At 41.5% G+C, this 15,195-nt stretch overlaps 2 protein-coding genes across 13 annotated transcripts in view; one reads left to right on the forward strand and one right to left on the reverse strand.

Annotated features, from left to right (window-relative positions):
- The window catches only part of map7d3 (MAP7 domain containing 3), a 27,644-nt gene extending 24,777 nt beyond the window's left edge, over window positions 1-2,867 (forward strand). For all 11 annotated transcript variants that reach the window (XM_037977562.1, XM_037977563.1, XM_037977565.1 and 8 more), the window contains one exon: window positions 9-2,867. In XM_037977562.1, coding sequence (XP_037833490.1) covers window positions 9-16 — 8 coding nt within the window. In that variant the 3' untranslated portion in view covers window positions 17-2,867. The remainder of the gene's footprint in view (window positions 1-8) is intronic.
- Window positions 2,574-14,917, reverse strand: fhl1a (four and a half LIM domains 1a). 2 transcript variants are annotated; one of them, XM_017408320.3, is made up of 6 exons: window positions 14,758-14,917; window positions 5,103-5,284; window positions 4,432-4,609; window positions 4,096-4,265; window positions 3,811-3,997; window positions 2,574-3,239 (listed from the first exon to the last, which is right to left on the reverse strand). In XM_017408320.3, the coding sequence occupies exons 1-6, from the start codon at window positions 14,903-14,905 to the stop codon at window positions 3,085-3,087; spliced, it is 1,020 nt and encodes a 339-aa protein (XP_017263809.1). In that variant the 5' UTR covers window positions 14,906-14,917; the 3' UTR covers window positions 2,574-3,084. The 2 variants fall into 2 exon arrangements, with proteins under 2 accessions (XP_017263809.1, XP_017263810.1); XM_017408321.3 differs by lacking the exon at window positions 14,758-14,917 and adding an exon at window positions 8,278-8,433.
- Between the last annotated feature and the right edge of the window lie 278 nt (window positions 14,918-15,195).

Here is a 15,195-nt window from a genome sequence, read left to right on the forward strand (position 1 = left end):
CTTTGCAGAAATTTGATGCTGCAGTCGTCGCTGAAGAGCCTCGTAAAGTTGCACTCCAAAAAAGTTCCTGTCCAGCTGAGATCCTTTAAAGAACCTTCTATTCGTTCCAAACAGCTTCCTCCTCCTCCTCCTCCTCCTCCTCCTCCTCTTCATATGGAAGCTGCACAAGGTGAAATGGAAAGACCACCCTAAGTGCTACATCTGCGTCCTACACATGGAAGAAACAAATAAAATGTATATATATGAGAAAACGTCATGCTTCAGGGAACTATTTCATATTCTTCCACCATTCTTGCTCCAGGTATCTTTCCTCTTCCCCTTCTGTTCTTAATTATTTTCAGTTTTGTGTCCAAACTTAATGTTTTGTATGAATTTTGCCTTTGATAGAGGTGCATTGTTGTAATTTATTATTTTTCTTCTTTTTTTTGCTTCTTTGTTATTGTAATTATTTTCACGTTTAGTGTTTTTTGTTTCTGATTAATGAGAATATTCCAGGACAAATGCACATCAGGTCATGTAAATTATAATGTAGTTACTGAAAATCTATGTTAAAACACTCTGTTCTGGTTTGGGTGGGACTCAGCACCTCATGTTTTGCATGCGGTTCGTCTAAATTTACTTGACTGGCTGCGTTTTTTTTTTTTGGCAGCATCCAGCAACATGGCCTTACCTTCTATTTCCCAACTTTAAAGTGCGAATTCATGCTAAATTATTAATGCCGAAGCTCGTCCGCGCACAGTTTCATGCACATAAACCTGGGAGTGGATTCCATGTTTGTGTTTCTGCTCACTTTTGTGTTTCAGAGCTGCTTTCCTCCCAATGTCCTGTTGTTGTTTCTGTTTTTGGCCACTAGAGGGCATCATAAACAAGAAAAGTTCAAACTTTTGACGAAGCAAAGTTTAGTAAAGTTCCGGCTTTGTGTTGAAATGGTGTTTGTGATCTATCTTTAATTTTTAAATTTTATTTCTGTGAATAGAATTAATATGTGCTAACATGTTTTGTAATTTACACAACAGTCTTGAGTTGGATCTGGTTTTCTTCTCTCCGTCACATCTGGGTCACCCAACTGTTTATTAACCGTAACTCATTTACCACGCAGGTGTAGCTGCTCCTGAGCTTCATAACTGGACTGTTGGAAACTCTAAAACCCGGTTTTAATTGATCTGGTTTTACGTCTGGCCTTCTGCTTGTGTGACTTGTCCAGTTTTGCTCCTCACCTCAGCTGCTGCCTCTGACGAAATGCATTTCAGCTTCTGTAGCGTAGAAATGGGCTGTTTGTTTGCGTATGAAGATGTAAGTGTTATTGTGTTGTGTATTTAATCAGTATTAGGTCATTTAAGCCATGTTTAGGTTGGAGCGGCTCAGGTTGGGGATAAATGAAGTCTCTTAAATGGTTTTTGTTGTTTTAGGTTGGCTGCATTCTGCTTGTTTACTCTGAGACCCCCCCACCCCAAAAAAAGAAATTTGCATCAAACCCTCTAGCACATGTGCTCTGCAAAGCAAAAGGCCAAGTGGGGAACTTTTCTATTACCTAAACGTGGCGAGTGCATAATGTGGCGCAGAGAGCCACGTTTTGACCTAAGATCTGAGTCATGGTTGTGCCTCATGGTGCTTTTAATGTCGTCAAAATATGTTTTATATTTTGTCCAAAACAAATTAGGCGGTGAGTAGTTGTCGATTGGCACATCGGCTCAGGTTTCAACTGATTTACTGTAGGAAGGAAACGCGTTCAGCACCTGGCTCAGGCGTGATTTCTGTTTCCTGTCTTGTGTGGAAATGTTCGAGCTCCCTCTGCTTGACGAGTCGGTGAGAAATACAAGGTGGGAGGACTTTTGCCTTGCTTTACGTTTGATAACTAAAATCTCTGTACAGAAAAAGACTCTGAGCTTTGATTTTTAAGCTCAGTGAATGTAAACTGTCCTTTTATTTACTGTATCTCTAAGAGCCGCTCGCTTTCAGCATCTCTGTTCTCTTACGAGACGAGACTCTGCACTATCAAAGATTGTTCCAGAGGAGCTTTACTGTACAGACAAACTAGAAGAGCTGTGATATTTGTAGAGGATAAGAACTCCTGTGGTTTTGTGATACGTTTCTCTCCCGTTTAGTTTGAACTCTGAACTACATTTACTCAAACGGTTCTTCCTGTTCCCCTGTCCACTCGTGAGGAGCTCCTGTTGGGGAGCTCTTCTAGTCGCTGCTTGAACTCATATTGTGTGTATTTTCCAGATCCTGCTGCGTCTTTCGGGTCTCGAATACAGAACTGATAGCTTTTTGTCCTCAGAAATGACTCTAGTGATATAATAGAACGGTGCCTTAGATTGAGATTTAGTTTTTTTTTTTGTTGTTTTTTTTTTAAAAAATGCATTACAGTCGACTAAACGTGTCCTTACCTCGGCCTTGACAATCAACCAGGGTGACTCTGTGAAGATTTGGTATCAACCTCCCTTTCCACAAATAAAACCTGTACTGTAAATATATCTAAAGAGCAGATATTATTCAGACTGTTAAAACAATAAAGTCTTGCAAAAAAGAACCCTTTTGTCATGATTCAGTTTCTTGCCGAGAAGAAAAAAGAAGCTGATCACTTTCTTTTATTGTTTTGCATCAAACATCAGGTTTTGAATACATGCTTGTCCTATTTATTTACTTTTCTTGTGTAGCATCAGTCACAAAGACGCTACGCGTTTAAAATTCGCTCTAAAGCCTTTCGAACCCTTCAGACGTGACGGATTATTAGTCAAAGCTTTTTGAGCGGCAGCCGGCATGGAAGCAGCATTTAATCTAGGAGAAATTCCAGTAAGGCACTAAAAAAATCTTGAAACATTACAGTAAAACGATCACAATCTCACAAAAAAAAAAGCGCTACGTTAGAATCCAATATTTAATACTGAGACGAACTGTAGACGAGTGAGTAATAAGTTGGAAAAAAAGCTTGTGAAATTTCAACAAAACTATTTGCATGCATGCTAATACAGAATCGAGTTGTTTCTTATTCTCAAATCAAAGCTGAACTCCGACGGGTGACTCAAAGAGGCACTTGTTGGATGTTTCTACTTGAAGCAGATTTCGGCTGACTGTGTCATTTTACAGCTTCTTGGCGCAGTCGGGGCAGTAGATGTGATCCCCGTTGATGACGAAGCGCTTGTTGGCCAGCGAGAGGCTGCACTTCTTGCAGTTGAAGCAGTAATCGTGCCAGGCGTACCCCTCGTAATTCACCACGTTGGTTCCATGGCCGAACCCTGCAGAAATGGAGACAATGCTGTGAGTTTGGATTAACGTCAGTGAGCGTGAGCGGCCTGGTTAGATACAGTCAGGTATCCAGGCTGTACTGCAGCGTCTGTTCCTCCTCATCCTCCTCATCCTCTCATCTCAGCTGAATAAGGTGTTCACGTGCTACACTGAAAGGTTCAGGCAGCTAGGTTGTATTTCTGAACACAGGATAAGATTTGCAACACAGAATACTCCTAAAAAAAATCACATCCAGGAAAACAGTAACTATGTCCCTTTTATTTACATGAAGAGACTGCAGCCAGCCACTAGGGGGGGCTTGTACTTTGCAGCTTCAACTTTCAGCTTCCTGCCCTGTCTCTAGTTATAATACAGTGGTGTCCAATCCAGGTCCTGGAGGGCCACCATCCTGCAGGTTTTACATGTCTCTCTGCTCTTCAGCAGGTCTTCAAGTTCTGCAGAAGCCTGGTAATCACTTACTCATTCAAATCAGAGGAACACCTAAAGCATGCAGGACAGTGGTCCTCCAGGACCAGGATTGGACGCCGCTGTTATAATATGTCTCTGTATCCGCGGCCCGACCTGTGATTGGGTTCTTGCAGCCGTGGCACTTCTTGGCCACGTCGCTTTTGTAGCAGTCCACGCAGTAAGCGTGGTTCTCGTGGGAGGTGAAGCGAGTTCCCGCCAGAGGTTTGCGGCAGGTTTGGCACACGAAGCACTCGGAGTGCCAGGGCTGGTCCTGGTAGCTGATCCCTCCGGAGGTGATGGGCTGAACAAGGAGGCAGAGAGACCGTAACGTCAAACACAACGGGACTGAGAGGTTCGTCGTTCTGCCGAGGCCAGGCTTCCTGGAGGCGAAACATGTACCTGCTTGCAGTGGAAGCACTTCTTGGCAAACTTCTTCTCGTGGCAAGGAGGGCAGTAGATGTCATCACCTTTGGTCACAAAACTCTGTGTGCGGATTGGCTGATTGCATTCAAAGCATTTGAAGCATTCCTCGTGCCACATCTTGTTCTTGTACTCCACATTCTTGGACCCTGAATCAAACATGCAACAACCAGTGGTTAGAAATAAAGGTGCCAGATTGTACTTTACCGTAAAGTATGATTTCCTTTTTTTCATTTACTTCCGTCTAACATTGTGAAACCATATTTCTTATATGAACATTAAAGCCCTAACAACCAAATGTAACGTCAGGCCCACCTGGCAACACCACCTTGTAGCAGCCCTGGCAGCGGTTTCCATCCTCCCTCGAGCCACACTTGCCACACATGATCTTGCCGTCGTCCCGGGCGTTGAACGGCTCGCTGGCCAGCGGCTTGTAGCACTTGGCACAGCGGAAACAGTCCTCGTGCCAGTAACGGTTCTTATGGGTCAGCTCCTGAGCGCACAAGAAAGAGTTTGAATGTAAACGGGTCTCTTTTTTTCCTGTTTGTTTTGGAAGCAGTAGCACTGATTAAAAAAAAAAACAGGAGACAGAACTGGAAGTGGCAGAGCTGAAGATGTCAAGGTTCTCCTTGGGAGGGACGAGGACGGACAGGATGAGGAATGAGGTCATCAGAGGTCCAGCACAGGTTGAAGGACTGGGAGATAAAGTTAGAGAGGCCAGACTGAGATGGTTCGGACATGTGCAGAGGAGGGACAGTGGCTATATTGGTAGAAGGATGTTAGAGACGCAGCTGCCAGGAAAGAGACAAAGAGGAGACGTGTGGATGCAGTTAGAGAGGACATGGAGGTAGCTGGAGTGAGGACAGAGGATGCAGAAGACAGAGCTAGATGGAGGAGGATGACCCCTGAAAAGGGAACAGCTGAAAGAAGAAGACAACGTTTGTTTATTTGTTTGTTTGTCTCTCACTCCTGTATTCGTTTCTTACCTTCGAGTCTGCTCCAATCGGGCGCCTGCACTCTGCACAGGTGTTGGCGCAGAGTTTATCGAAGCACTTGGTGCACACGTGCTTCTCATCCTTCTTCACATACTTCTTCCCGTGCAGGTTGTCACGGCAGTAGTAGCAGTCGAAGCGATCGGTCATGGTGGAGGTGAGGTAACTCCTGGGCCCTGAGGGGAAAACAAAAACAAAAACAATGAGAGCTGTGGATTTTAACGAGCTCCTGTCGGTTATCACTGACTCTAAAGGAACAGGTGGAGACAAGGAGGCCTTTTCTAATCCAGCCAAGACTCAAACAATCCAGGGAAATCTTAAAAAGTAGTGAAGTGCTTAAAGATCTTATTTAAAATTTGTTTTTTTTGCCAAGTTTTTTGTTGCAACATTGCTTCATTTCTCATGAAAAGGGATTCAGTTCAAACTGTGTAGCTGTATCTGAGAATGTGTATGTGATAAACAAAAAGAAGACACAATTTGTTGTTTATTTGACAAAGATTTACTAAAATAGTACAGACCCTTAAAGAGACTTAATCCTTGCATTGTTAAAAAGTAGAAGGTTCGTGGGACTGCAGACAACCTCCCAGGATGTGGACGCAAGACGGACTGCAGCCCCAGGTTGATCAGACACATGTTGAGGATGGTAGAAAAAGAGCCGACTTTCTGATCGCACCATGAAGAGCTCCACTGAAGAAAAGCCCGGGAGGCTCCACTACTGACTGAGAAACAGAAAACAGCCAAACGGGCCCAAAGCTCCTGGGGCCGACAAGAGACAGCCGGAGCTCTTTGGCTCCAGTCTCATCAGCTGAGTTTCTGATTATTGCGGAAGGCTACCAGCACATTTATCCATGTCTGCGAGTGTTGACACAGCGCTGGTTCCTCTCTTGAGTTTAGGAGCCTTTTTATATCCCCGGATGATTCATAGGTCAAAGTTACGTGGCTTAAACTAAAAGCATTCCTCTGAAAATGTTTGGGAACCGGACTGAAATCGAGGGAGAAGGAAGCCGAACGGTGAAGGGAAAACTTTGAAAGACCTTCTGAGGAACGGTTAATCAGAGCAATTTAAAAGATTACTAGCACGTCTGGCTCCTTGGTAGCAAAATATTTTTTTAAATTGAGCGGTAATTCAACGCTTTTTCTCAGCGTTGTGTATAATAGTGTTCCTAAAAGCTCGTTAGAAACGGCTGTACCTTAAAATAACGCCAGAAGCTGAGTCTGTAACAAGGAGCCCGTGTTTTTCTCCACGTTCTCTCATAAAGATGCTGTTAGATCCGGCTCTTAGCAGCATACCAAACTGATGAGAGCCGTGTGAGTGAGGTAAACCAGCAGCTCACACACGTCTGCTTGTTGTCCCTTCCTGCAGACTCTCCTTGAAGAGCCTAAAGGCTGAATCTTCAGTGTTTGGAGTGTTTGGATCGGTCGGCCCTGCCTCACACTGCCTGTCAGCACTTTAAATGGGCCATTTGATCGAAAATGTTTGTGTAAATAAGTGCGTTCATCAGCATTTCATTTCCACCAGAAGTCCCATCCAGAGAGAGTGTTTTTTAATGTTAAAGTGCTTGTTGGACTGCAGACTAACCCAGGTTTATTTACATCACTGTAAAGCAGCTGAACACAAACAGCGCAGCAGGTATTTTGATCTAATCGCCAACAACAGGGGCAAAGGACGAAACAATGGTTGGAATGACATTTAGTCCTAGTAGCCATAGGAACCAGGAAAATATTTATAAAAGGGGACTGTTGCTATTTGAGAGGGATGCAGTAAACAGCCATGTGAAGAAGCTGAGCCTCCCATAGGGAGGAATGTGCTTCTGTTGAGTGTGGATGGATGGATGTGTGAGCCAAAGCCTCCAATCAACAGGAAAACCCAACACAAGCCTGTCACATCACACACTCAGCAGCTATCAGTTGGCCCCGCAGATCTATTTTAAACTCTTTATTTAAAGAACGCTGAGTGACTGCCGGGACTCAAACCATTGTGGCTCCGGCTGAAACCCGTCCAGCATTTTAAGCTTTTGTTGCGAACGGAGCGGGCACCTGTCGAACAGGCGGTCCGCATGGCATGCCCCGACCCCTCAGCCACGGAGGGAGGGGATTATTGGCCTCTTTGGGAGGGAAGTCCTCTGCAGTGAGAAAAGGTCACGGCGGGTCCCGTTTGAGAGGTGACTCAGAAGGCGGCCTGACCCAGAGAGCAAGTCAGGCTTCTGCTTCCTGCCTCTTTAACTTTACAAAATGTTCAAAAGCTACAAAGTGAGCTGGAACTAAATGGAGCTATGTTTTTTTTTTACAATGATAGAGTATAAACACAAATCACAAGTTCAGTTTTAGTCCATTTTACCACAAAACAAATAGTTTAAAGTCTCTGTACTAATAAAACACTTCATAACTCATGATTTTAAACTAATTTTTAGACCCTTTTTGGGTGAATATATCTTTTAAAAAGATAACCACAGAGTTTTATTAAGTTTATTTTGACATTCAAGTGCAACACTCTTTGCTGTTCATTTCCAACAGATTTTCATTATTTCATGAATGCATTTGTACATAAATGAGGCTAAGATATAAAATCAAATCACTTCATAAGTTTCTACTTCCTGTTTTAAAATGACCAAAACGTCTCTGAGGTGTTTAAAAAACAACAACTGAGGATAATATAGTGCTGTAAACGACACAATATGAAGTGTTTGATTAATTCCTTATAATTAAAGTAGATTTTCTTTTTAAATGATTTGACATTTAAGCTCTTCCACAAGCCATTTTGCAGGGATGGCGGTTTACATTTCACTAACACTGAGAAAAAATCAAGAAATCGTCAGGTATTTTTAAGAAAAATCACAATGTTGTAGTTTTTAAGTCTATATTTGTATCTGAGGTTTTGTTTCTGGCAGTAAGAGGGAATAAATTTCAAAGTAAAACTTGTAAATAGCTCCAGAATTTGCAGGAAAGAAAATTAAACTTTTAGAGACAGCATTATTCAAGTTTTCTAGTCGTGATGGAACATCAGCAAACGTTTGGAAAAGCTGAGTAAACTTGTGTTATTAGGAAAAAAAATCTGGTTTAAACTGATCAATAACGCTCCTACTTCTTCACAAGATTAATATTTTCTACAAAAAATAGATAAATTAAGAATTTAAGCAGTAGGAGTATCAGGATCTTTCCTTTTTGTTACCTGAGTGTCTGTAGAAAGTCATGTTTGATTCCAGTCAGGCAGACAGAGAGGCAGCAGGAAAACAAAGCAGGCGATGTAACGTCCACAGAGGGCCAAACCAAGAAACCTGGAGCATCATTTAGTGATGGAGGCCTGTTTATACCCCTCTGTGACCCAAACAAAGCCCTGACCCCACATCCAAACCCAACCTTCACCCCTCCTGCCCTTTTTAGGGTATGCGTGGGCGAACAGAGAGGATGAGAGCGCGTGCGAGGGCAGATTAGGGGCTACAAACTGGATTCCTCTGCAGTAAGATCAGACGTTTAAAAAAAGAGAAAACACAATCTAAAGGTTTTGTCCGCCGAGGATAACGGATACTCCCTCCGCCTGATATGAAATGTTGTTAAACTCTTCAGAACGTGAACAGGACACATGTCGGATTGGCTTTTATAAGATGTGATTCATACTGAACGAGCCGCTGTGGTGAGCTGAAGATCTGAATTAGATTTTTCAGAAATGAATGAAAACAGTTTTGTTATCCTGCAGGTTTTTACTCAAAGAGAGACTAAACCACAGCTGGAAGCAACACCTAAAGCATCCCTGAAAGCAGAACAGCACCTCAGTTTAAGGTTATTAGCATAATATGAGCTTTAATCCACTCTTTTACTGCTTTAAATATTCAACTCTATAAATCTGTGGTCTTTAGTTTAGATGTTTAATCTTACTGGATCCTGATGTGTTAGAGCTCAACCCAATCTGTAAATACATGTCTAATTTTATACAAAAAAACCTGATAAATCCAGCCGTATGGAGCAACATTATATTTGTTTAAAACTACAGATTTTTGTTTTACCCCATCCTCTAGAAAAGAAAAGAATCTCCATGTAGCCAGATGTGCTTTAAAAACAGAAAAACAAGGATTTACTTTCCTCTTAGGATCAACAATACCAACCCATCCATCTATTCTCTACGTTTTATCGTCTTTTATAGGGGCTTAAAGTTGGATTTTATCAAAAGTGTAGGAAAATGATCAGGATTACTGTCATCGACCGCAGCTTCTCATGTTAAAAGCTCACAGTTGGTTTTAGTTTTAAAGCCAGAATGAGTTCAAGCTTTTGGTTCATAAATGGGTCTCCAAAAATGTATAGAAGAAATATGTGATGTGTGTATGGTTGTGTGTGTGTGTGTGTGTGTGTTTGGAGCTGCTTCTTGAAAGGACATCTGCTTGTAATTACAGATTTGATTTGGTCCATTACCGTAGAACACAGAATTACATTTGTCCCTCTTTTCTAATCTGTCGTCCAATTAGATTAAACCCACAAAGACTAATTAATGCGCAGGGAGGCGCCACGACTGGCAGCCAACAAATACCTCCCGAGGAAGAGGAACCGCTCTGTGTTACCGAAGAATAACTCTCGTTTCATCCTGTCTGGATTGCCTGTTTCACAAACACTCAAATCAGATTGAATTTTTACTTGTCTTTGCACAATAATATGTTCTGCTCTTGCAGAAAAACCACAGGAATTTACCATGAATTTTATTCTTTTTTTTTTTAACAAATGATTGCATGTGGGAAATCATGTGACCTCGAACATGTTGAAAATGTTCCAAAACCACACAGGAAACAGAAGTACAATATATGTTTCACTTCTTAATTTCATGTGTTTCACAGGTGGAGATGTGGGATTTTTTGGATGTTTGTGTGTTTTTTTCTATCAGGGTGATTTAATCATTCATTCCTTCATGTTACACGGATTTTTGCAACTTGAGTTTGTGCAATTTTTTAAATTACTTTTATCAAAATTCCTGTTTTTCACACTTCAGTGTTGGTGAGTTTTCCAAAAAAAGACCTAAAAAAACCTGTAGGAAATGATTTAAACTGGAATTATTGCATGATGTTGAAGATAATATGTGCATAAATTGTATTTTCTATTAAGGTACACAGGTTTGCCATAATTAACTACAAAACCCAACAGTTTTCATGATGTTTCTGGAAACTGTTGATCTTAATATGGCTCATCTTAAAAGCCTGTATGATTGTTTTTTTTAAAGGTTGTTTTGGTGCGTTCAAACATTTGCTTTTCTATTTTATAGAAACAGACCAGAAACTTGGATCAAAAAGTGGTCAGAAAGAAGAATGACTTAATTTCACTCTTTAAAGCCAGTCAAATGAATTCTTGTTTTGGTCCAACGTATTCCCCTGGTTTGTTAAGCATGTTTGTCTGCTTTCAGCCTCATCTGCAGCCATCATTAGATTCCTGTTAACTCTGACCTGATGTAGAAAGAAACCAGCATGAAGAACTCGTGCAACATGTAGGGTAGGTCACAATGCAACTAATATACAACAGACAGGTTTTAAAGTTGAGCCGATAAAAACTGTTGTTTCTGGATTAGACATGAGAAACAGACTCTGTCTGTTGCCCACAAGCCTATCTCTTCTCCAGGCTTCCTGGAAAACAAGATATCTTGCCTGTACTTCCTGAAGAAATGAGATCAAATCACTGAGGGGGTGGGGTGGGGGGGCTGGAACAAACAGCCGCCCTCGTTCAACAAGAAGCTTCATCTTTGAGCCAAAGAGCTCCGTCCCCCAGCCTGACCTCTCGCTCTGAAGCTCCATGTGGCTCAGTCAGCCTCCAAATCTGGTTAGTAGGCAGACAGCCTGAGCCACGTTATCTCTGTCAGGGGAACAGTGACTCACCGGGCACACACACACACACACACACACACACACACACACACACCAGAAAGCTGTGTCAGAACACAGGCATAAGGTCAGAATCCGGCTGCAAGACCCAGACATGCCAAGGTTAAAAATGTGTGGACAAAAGGCCACGAGGGGAGCTTTAAAGTGTCCCAAACTAAAGGGTGGTGATTGGACACACGTTCACACACAAAATACTGTCTGATGAAGCTCTTAGTGTAGGTCTGTGTGCACTTCAGATTCCTGCTGGGCTCAAACACAGGAACGAGTCATTTCCTGCTGATACGTAGAGTCAGCCGCAGAGAGGAAAATAATTAAATGCAAGCTGCAGAATTGAAAAGAAAAACCATGAAGGTGCATTTTAGTTTCTGGCATGTCGTTTTTCCTCAATACTTAAAGAATCAAAGCAACAAAAAGGTGGCAGAGTTTTGTCCTCGACTTTATTTCTTTTACTCTTTTCTTCTCATCAAGCTGAGTTGAGAACGTTTTTATTTTAATTTAGGGACAAAAATGGATTGATGCTATTTTAAAACAATTAAGTTTCATAAGAGTGCGTGTGAACCCCTTATTTATACATATAAATCTTGACATTATTGTCAGTTTCACATTAAATGGCTACTTCATTTGAACTCCCTGGTTATTTGAAAGCACAAATAAAGGCAGACGCAGCAGCAGGTGGCTGTAGCAAAGCAGGTGCAGTCTGAGGCAGGAATTTGGTTTTATTTCTGCCAGGATAACTCTGTATTTTAAAACTGACGGTGGTTTAAAAAGTTTATAAAACAGTTGAACTGTGATGAGATGTTTTTCGATGTGAGCTGCTGTAAGGTGGCAGTGATCCACTTTGGACTCAATTCTGCCTCCAGCTCAGAATTTGACTTTATTTCTCCAAACCGAGGTTGTACGAAGAGCAATCTACAACCGATGAAGGTTCAAATCCTTTCCACAGAACCCCACTTCAAAAGTCTGAGCTATTCCTTTAAAATCTTTCGCAACACGTGAAGAATCTCCACTTCAGCAGCTGTAAAGTTTGTTGTTTAATGTGTAAAAACAGTTCATATGAATCCGACTGGGGTCATTCTACAAAGGTTATTCGCTCTGTGGTGTTAAACGCTTAAAGGGTCTGTTTGTTTCAGGGTTTTCTCCACTGAATAAACAGGAACAGTTTCACCTCTCTCTATAAATCTTCATCTGCGTGGCTCGTGTCTCCTCAGGTGCTCGGCTGTTTGTCTGGGGCTGGAGGAGGAGGGCCGTCGCCTCCACCCAGCTGGCTCAGCCCACACAGAGAAACAAGCAGCATTGCCTATTTAGGAGTCCGGTGAGAGCGCTGCAGCACGCGCTCCATCAACATGGACACCAGCACCGAGGCACACCCTTCAGCTATTTCCTCTGTGCCTTGTTTGCAATAAAAAACAAGAAGGATGAGTCTGTCTGTTCAACAAAAAGCTGCCTGAATAAACTGCTGCCTCGGTAGGCAAGACCTCCCAGGCAACAACAACATTTGAGTTTTATAAATTATACACCAGATATCAGGACTTAGAATTATTCTCTGCCAACTTTTAGTGTAAAAAAATACAATAGACTAGAATAAGAACTAAAAAGCCTCACAGCTTTCTAGCTTGAAGTTCAGAGTTCAGACTCTGAGGGAAAATGAACCAGTATTCCAACTTTAATTTCAGCTTTAGTCATTTATACACAACAGTTATTGTTAATCAGCACAAGTGAGGCGCAGATGCTGAGTATTAGGAAGTCAATTTGTCTTAAAAATGTTTGAAAACTTTGTTATGTCAGCTTTTTTTATTTATATCAATTTTTATATCATCTTATTTTCATGTTCAATACAATAAATGTCCTTGTTTGTAATTTTAAATAAAAAGCTTTGGTTGTTTTGTTGAGTCACTGTACTGGAATGGTAAAATGAGGATAAAAGATATGGAAAAAAACAAGTATTGCAAATGAGAAAAAAAGATTTGAACCAAATATTGTGGACAAAACTTTGTGTTTGACATCACTGATGCACACATTTAAACACCTCAAGCAGCATGATATTATTAAAATACAGAAAAACATTTTATCTTCATTTAATTGGCATTTAAGGAGGAACCAGTGGGACATGAACAGCCTTAAGATTCTGCATCAAATAACCCGCCAGATGGATAAAGTCTCACATAAATCGATATATTGAAACATTACTAAAACTGATTACGTTGAATTGTTTTATTATTGTCTGATGTTTGTGGGTTGCTTTAAAAAAACAAATACATGCAACATATCTTAAATACATTGGTACTTTCCCCCCTTTACACGTTGTTTTCCATCCTTCATTCAGTCGTGAGCAGATACAAGCACGCCCTCCTAACCCCTCCGTGCCCCGAACCCCAGCCATCCCAGGTCAGACATGGCCCACGGGCTACCACTTGATGATCACTGCCATACACCATCTGTAAGGAATTAATACTCTGTCCCCGAGTCCTAAAAGTGGTTCACAAATTGCTTCAAGAAGCCCTTTTGTGTGGAAAAAATAGTAGCATTCTTGGAGTGATTCATTGCACATTTAGTGACTTTCTGTTTTGGGAGGAGGGTGAAGTCATACTGGAAGCACAAGGAGTCCCAGAAACGGGACCATAACCTCTCCTAAATGACATCATGCATTTGGTTTGGCAGCTGCTCCAACGAGAAGGGAGGAGATCCTATAGCCTCAAGCCCTGAAGCCACATGAAGCACATTTGGGTTCGGTGTGTTATTATCGACACACAGACAGAAGCTTAGGAAGCAAATATCACCCAGAAACATAATAACAAGAATTTGATGCAGTTTTGCACAGCAGCCCTGCAGCTAAACACCACGGTGTCCGGTGGATAAAATCCTGAACAGATTTTATGATGAACAGCAGTTAATTACTTTAACCCTGCTCTCATGAATCAGCTGTTCATGTCAGCAGCTGAACGAGCTCCTTCCTCTAAACCCAAACATTAAGATAAGGAAAATATGTCAGACGGTGGAGGAAACACCTGAGAGCCATCACTATCATCATCCTCATCCTCATCATCTCTTCAAACTGTTCTTCGGCTCTGAGAACACTAAGATTCCTCCTTAAGGAATGCATATCGCCCGCCAGAGTTTTCAGATCAGCTTCTGCTGAGAAATGAGGCATTAGATTTTCAAGGTTTTGGTGAATCCTTGAAAACAAAGGTTATATACATTCTCATGTGATCCTGCGAGATGACCGGCTGTGAATGACTCTCAGCTACTACCACACCAGATTTCACCTCAATATCTGTAAAATTGACTGAGTCGGAGCTAAAGTTATAACTGTGGCTGCCATCTTAGACTGAATTAACTCAAAGTTTAATCAACTGTAGTTTTATCCGATGAGTTTAATTAAAAATGTCTCCAATCGTTCATGAGGTATGCTGCTAAGGACACACACACATGAGTAAAGACATTAAAAAAATCTCCTCTCACCTTTGACAGCAGACAATAAAGAGGCCTGAGACAGAATTAAATTTGTTTGATGAAGCATAAAGAGCTGAACATTTTGGAGGTGTCACCACCTGTTGCAGTGACACCAAATTACCCCCAAAATCAGATGAAATAACAGAAATTAGATGCAAATAACAAGCTATGTATGTTTTATTGGTTCCTGATTGAAATGAATGCAAACAGAAAAGAAAACAGCTGGGAAGACTGTCTTTAAATAAGACAGACAAACTTCTTTCCTTTTTTACTTTTAGTTCCCTGGTTAATGCAGAAGCTGTTTGATAATCTAAGACAAACACAGCAGCTGGTAAAATAAAACTCACCTCTGTGAAGCAGATCAGTCCTTCTGCAGCAGCTGTGTGTGTGTGTGTGTGTGTGTGTCTGGTCAGTGGAGAGGCAGCGCAGCTTTAAAAGACAGAGGGAGTCGCTCAGAAAAGAAGAAGGAAGAAAAAAAGAAAAAAGTAAAGCCATGAGCCCAAACCCGTGTAAATTCCAATAAACAATGACCTCAGCCAAGAATTTACAAGCCCTCTCATTGGCCAGGCGCTGCTCACAAATCTTCAGGAAAACAATCCGAAATTTCCTGCATCAAAGAGCTGAGACTTCATAAATACAAGCCTGAGTCAGAGGCAGGTCTGCCCTGCAGGAATGTGAGGTTATTATATCACTTAGATCCTAAACAAAGAACATTTCTGCTGTTTACATGTTTAAAAGAATACAGGTCTGTTTGGTTAACTTGATCCAATTTGTCCTTCTTCAGT

This window comes from Kryptolebias marmoratus, linkage group LG9 (assembly GCF_001649575.2).
Source record: "Kryptolebias marmoratus isolate JLee-2015 linkage group LG9, ASM164957v2, whole genome shotgun sequence".
Classification (NCBI taxonomy): Eukaryota; Metazoa; Chordata; class Actinopteri; order Cyprinodontiformes; family Rivulidae; genus Kryptolebias; species Kryptolebias marmoratus.